Here is a 6,040-nt window from a genome sequence, read left to right as displayed (position 1 = left end):
TTTTTTTGTTTTTTTAAATTTTTTTTTTTTTTTTTTTTTTTTTTTTTGTGTCCAGGAGAGCTTTTATTTGTACGGAACAGTTTTAAAAATACAGAATAAAATAGCTTTATCTCTACTATTATTCACAACATCTGGTCCAAATATTACATATTTTTAAAATACTTAAACGTTTAATGAAGCCATGTTAGAAAAACAATATGAAAATTCTTTTTAAAAACTCCATAAAAGAATTACACATCTCAAAAAACAACCCCACCCCAAATACCCTCGGTATGCAAAATAAAATAAAAAAACAAAACCCCAGAAAGGTATACATAGCCAAAGTCAGTCACAAAAACTCAAGGAAAATATAGGCATCCCCACTGTTTTAAGAACAGTCAGAAATGTATTAAGGTGTCAAATAAAGACTGTTACTAACGAACAGAAAAGGAGAGTCATTTGAACTGTCAGTAAGATGGCAACATGGGGAAGGGTGTCCTAACTGCCTGGAAACACGCACAGCAATGCTAAGGACGTGGGAGGGTAGAGTGATGCTGAAACACAGTCAACACCAACCAGAAAGGATGGGAATGCCTGTGAGGCTGCTGAAAAGAGACCCCAACGCTGGCAAAATCGGGTGGCCCTTCTTGCACTACTCAGGTTCTGACTGCAGGAGGGGCAGAGGGTGGTCGATGTCCTAGTCCCTGTGTCTAAAAAAGTAATGAGGGGACAGAGTACAACAGGCAGCACATAAGTCCCTGGGCTCTTTTCTAAAGCCAAGGGGAGGCTCCCTGGAGAAGCGAGCTTTGTGAATGCTCAGGCCCGGAGCCGCACACGAATGCGGCGTGCAGCAGGTGTGGCTGGGCGTGCATAGCTGGCGTCCAGTGACAGCCATGCCAGGCCTGTGCCTGTAGCGAGTGTACACCCCATGCATGGCCACCCCAGGATGCTACTTCTTCTCTGGCCAGATGGGTTCTGGAATGAGGCTTCTGCTATCGCTCCATATTCACCTTCAATCTAGCCTGGCCACTCCCATGGCATCCATATTACTGAAGATGAGACTTGCCAACTTTAAGTTGCTAGTACCAGTATTTCAGCAGGGACATGAATGAAAGAAATAACAACTTAGCTCATGGTCATAAAAAATACGTATGGGAAATAAAGTATACACACATACTAGAGATTCATCAATGGAGAAATTCTATCATCACATGACATTGTCATGAAAATTATATCATTCCCTCCCTGGAAAACTGTGACTATTATCCTGGGTAGAAATGTTATTTTGCTATATGGAAATACTGCAATATTCATGCATAAACCAAGTTGTCATCATGAAAGTCAGTATTCTACAGTATAAAGCAAAACCTGTGTGTGAATTTGTTACCATGAAAACGGGAAACCATCAGGACCTATGATGCTTCATTCTGGCTTGCCTTGATCAGTCCCAAGAAACTAAAAGTTAGCATTTGAAATCCTCTTACAGATTCTGAAAGTAAATGTATCAGTGAATCTACATTTAACTACCTAATGAGAATGGAAATTGCTTACAAAGACTAGAGTCACTTCCCATTATTCTGTGAAGCAGGGGTGGGGGTTCCCCATCCCCCACTGTGAATACGGCATCACCTCCTGTCCGTATTCACACTGTCTACGTTTCATGTTGGGATCACCCACACAAATGCTTTCTTTTAGGGACCAGGCAAGTGACCTAGGAAGGTGGTGAGGAGGTGGTCTCTGTGGAAACTGGAGACTAACTGGCCTGCAAGAACATTCACATCCAAAATATTTTAGAACACTCTACAGGCAAAACAAAGTATGGGGTGGTGGTTCATAGCCCCAGCAATGCAGGCCAATGATGTGAATGGGAAGCGTCATGACACAGACTGCAGGTGGCCACCGTGTCCCCCAATATCTCCCCTTCAGGTGTGTGCTTAAACCCAAGAAGCAGATGAATACGTTCTTTTTCTTTCAATTACAAACTTTCATTCTGTAGCATATTTCCTAGCAGGAGAACCACTTCCTAAAATGGTGTGTGTGTGTGTGTGTGTGTGTGTGTGTGTGTGTGTGTGTGTTACATGTTTGAGTTTATTAGTCATTAGGGGACTCCAATCACTCAAGGCTGTGCACAAAGTACCAGATTCAGCAGTGGCATCTAGTCAGGCTGCCCTCTTTGCTCCCTCCCTCCTATCCCCTTAACCCTCCTCAGACAGAATATCGGGTTGGCCCCAGTGGAATAAGAAGAACAGGAAACTCTCATTCCAACAGGAGTTGAAAGTGTAGGGCTCCCTTCCCCGTGTGAAGACCCACAGAGGGCACCCCACACATTAGCGGAGTTGAAGCCTCCTGATAAAACCCGGCCCAAGGAGGGGCTTCAGAAGGGAGTGGGTTTCTGGATGGCTAGAGCACACACTTTGAGTGTTATACAGTGGAAGACGCCCAGTCAAGCTGAAGAGAAGGTGCCCCTGGATCACCAATGACTTTCAGGCTTTTATTTAGATATGTGGTCTTCCTGCTCACCTGGAGAGCTAGAAGATTGCAAATCTCTGGGATGTTTAGCAGTTTACCCCATTGTTCGGAGCAGAGAAACTGGAGATGTTGAGCAAAATCCAAACAGAAGGAACTGAGAGCAACTCAGTGCAGGAGGGCTGCCAGCCTCAAGGGCGTCCCAAGGCAAGAGGGATGGAAACCATGAGCCAGTGTGCTTCTAATGTATGCATCAAAGACACATTTAAAAAAAATACAAAATTAGATGTAATTTAGCATCTAAGTTCTTTACTTAATCTGCAGTAAGGTTTTGGCAAAATAATGCAGTGGCTCCAAGGTGTTCTTGCCAGAATAAACCTTGAAGCCCCAAACTTCCAGGAGTGAAGGGGGCTACAGTGACATGGCAATGCTGCAAAGACAGCGCCGCAGCACTGGAAAGCTGAGCCAGCCTGGGGCCGAGGGGGACAGGAATGCACCGTGTGGACACCAGGCTGCCAAGAACCATGCTCTGCCGCTGGAGACAGGAGACAGGCACCTAAGCAGCTGACCAAAGCTCGACCAGGCCAACAGCCACTGAATATGCGGCCACCTCATGAAGCAGGGGTACTGCTTCTTATCTCAGGCTTTTTCCTTCTCTGAAAAACTTCAAACCAAACCAACAGGAGTCATTTCTCAGGAAGGATTTAGTGTTATTAATTAGAACTCTCTTAAGTGAGACGGAGCCTGTTGGCTGCTTTTATCATCACCTTTGGCCACCACCCTCACCTGTAAAATCAAGATCTAATGAACGTGCAACATGGCAACCCACAGGAAGTCTCCTTAAGCCACGACTGCCAAAAGCGACTTTCAACAGAAGCCCTGGAAAGTGGGACCAGCTGGCCGACAGACCGTTCCACGTGGCGGCTCTGCATGTTACCTGCCCCAGCCTCCCTTCTTCACAAAACAAATTCACGTGTAACTTGACCCATGGTTTCTGGGCTCTGGTCCAGTAGTCAGTTTTGATAAATAGATTAGGCATTACAGTATTTACACTTTCATGGTATCAAGCAATACAAAACACAACCACAACAATGGTTACTGGCCTTCAAAAGCCGTCACAACAAGCTTCCCTGATGGCATCCACAGCTTTACAAATGCTGGTTCTTTTCTTGATGCGTGGAAGAGTGGGGTGGGGGACAAGGAATAGAGATGCAAGGAAAAGGGTCACGTGGAAAACACTGATTTCCAAAATCTGCTATAGTCAATAACATTAAATAGGAATAAAACCTTGTAATTATAGACGCGCGCGACAGTAACATCCACATGACGGCAGAGCCAAGACGCCCATCAGCTTGTGTGACTGGTGCCTTGGGGGTCACTCTACACTCATCACACCGGCCAATAGTGATAAATGCCAGAGAGGGTGTCTCGGCCACTGGTGAAGTGAAAAGAGGCCAGTGTGCACGTGCTGGCCTGGTCAGGGCCAGGGTGGCCAAGAGAAGGTGCAGCTGAGAATCAGATATTGGCTTTAGAGTCCTTTCCTTTTGCCTCCAATGCCCCAAACAGATGTTCATTCAACATCTGTGCAGGGCTTACCCATGGCCTGACCTGGGCACAAGGCAGCCATGCCACTGTTTTCAGGTCAGCAGCCTCCTCCTCCAGGAGATCAGCGACAACAGAATCATGCTGGGCCACTCAGTCGTGACAGCGCGAGGATACTGGTGCCCCTTGGTCAGAGGAGGTCTCTGCGGGCACAGACAAGGGTCAAATGACAAGCAAGCAGGTCCAGAGGCTTTGGAGAGAGAGAGAGAAAGCCCCTGGACCCTGGAGGTGGCTTACAGGAAAGCCAGCCCTGGGCGGTGGAAGGGAACTGAAGCAAGGAATTGCTGCAGATTTTAAATGCCCACTCCCCCAAGGGAGGACTGGAACTTCAAACTTAGTGACCACGGCCAGCAATGGACACTCTCAAAGGGCAAGGGGTCAAGGGCTTAAATAAGGAGATAGGCGAGACACCGTATCAGGCACCATCACCCCTGCAGAAGAAAAGTGATTCACAGTCTGTCTTAGCTCTGGGGCGCAGAATGTAAATGTAGATACACAAACATGTATTTTACTTCTTGTTACCCAGCAAGGAACTACAGATACATGCCTCACTGCGGCCGGGCCACAGGGCACAGCAAAGGCTATCCCGTGGCCTGGGAGTCTTCGTCTGAACTCCGGCTGTTGTCGCTCTTCCTGAGGCCTTTCCATGTGTAGCCCACGAAGGTTGGACTGATGGGTAAGTAGCTGAAGCATCTGTATTTTTTTATAATGTTCATGCCAAATGGCAAATTGTATGACTCCATGCCGTCGAGTGATTTGTTGCCTTTGCCCACTCCCTTCTTCCATTTCCGGATTCCTCTTTCCTCTGGAGTACCTGTCACACACATCCCAAGATAAAACAAAGGAATGCTTCATTTAGCAGCTCTACTGAGAAAGAAACTGTCGTTACACACACACACACACACACACACACACACACACACACTCCTACAGATCAAACCTGCCCAGGTGACAGCAAAGAACACCTGCAGAGTTGAAGGTGCTCAGCTATCCAGTGCCCAAACCAGAAGTCTAAGAAGCACTAACCTCTCCATGTCCCTCATTCAAGCAATCACCTAGTGGTCTTCCGACTTCCCTATTCTTCTGTGTGACCCATATTCTCAATTATCACTGTTAGGGTCCAGCCCAGGCCATGTTATTGCTTTCCTGGTTCATTCTATTGGTCTTCCAACTGGTTACCTAGTCTTCCGGCTCATCACCTCCTGCCCTAAGTCTGTTCAAAAACTACCTCTCTAGGCCAGGTGTGGTGGCTCACACCTGTAATCCAAGCACTTTGGGAGGCCGAGGTAAGAGGATCACATGAGGCCAGGAGTTTGGACCAGCCTAGTCAACATGGTGAAACCCCGTCCCTACTCAAAATACAAAAATTAGCTGGGCATGGTGGTGCACGCCTGTAATCTTAACTACTCAGGAGGCTGAGACAGGAGAATCGCTTGAACCTGAGAGGCAGAGATTGCAGTGAGCTGAGATCATGCCACTTGCACTCTAGCCTGGACAACAGAGCAAGACTCTGTCTTAAAAACAAAACAAAACAAAACAACAACAACAACACACACACAAAAAACTCTCTAAAATGTAAATCTGCGTAAAAAAAACACCCTCTTTAAAATGCAAATCTGAGTTTGCAAAACAGGGCTGAGTCTTTATTGTATCACACAATGCCTTCATCAACCAGTCACTGCACACTCACGCCCCCATCCAGACAGACCCACACTTCATGCTGCTTTGCTCCATTTTAGTGTGTCTGGTGCTGTGGGGGACACACGGGTCATGTATCTGTCGTGCTTCCATGGGGATGAATATCTACCAGTTGGACACTCCTGGCCACTCTGCACCCTGACAGATGGGTCAGGGAGAAAGCTCTGAGCACACAGGGCTCAGCAAGGAAGCTCATGATTTTTTTTATATCTAAGCTCTGCTCTCTCATTAGTATTTCAGAAATAAAGCTGACTTTAATTTCCATCAGCCTAACTGTTGTACCCCTCTCTCAATT

The 6,040-nt window shown here is 46.6% G+C and overlaps 1 protein-coding gene across 7 annotated transcripts in view; it reads right to left on the bottom strand.

Moving 5' to 3' along the window:
- Positions 1-46: 46 nt before the first annotated feature.
- Positions 47-6,040, bottom strand: part of SLC23A2 (solute carrier family 23 member 2) — a 133,066-nt gene continuing 127,072 nt past the window's right edge. For all 7 annotated transcript variants that reach the window (XM_017877979.1, XM_017877962.1, XM_017878011.1 and 4 more), the window contains one exon: positions 47-4,861. In XM_017877979.1, coding sequence (XP_017733468.1) covers positions 4,629-4,861 — 233 coding nt within the window. In that variant the 3' untranslated portion in view covers positions 47-4,628. The remainder of the gene's footprint in view (positions 4,862-6,040) is intronic.

Source organism: Rhinopithecus bieti, unplaced genomic scaffold (genome assembly GCF_001698545.2).
Source record: "Rhinopithecus bieti isolate Rb0 unplaced genomic scaffold, ASM169854v2 scaffold_65, whole genome shotgun sequence".
Lineage (NCBI taxonomy): Eukaryota > Metazoa > Chordata > Mammalia > Primates > Cercopithecidae > Rhinopithecus > Rhinopithecus bieti.
Note: the sequence above shows the minus strand (reverse complement) of the source record. Positions and strands in the feature narration are given on the sequence as shown.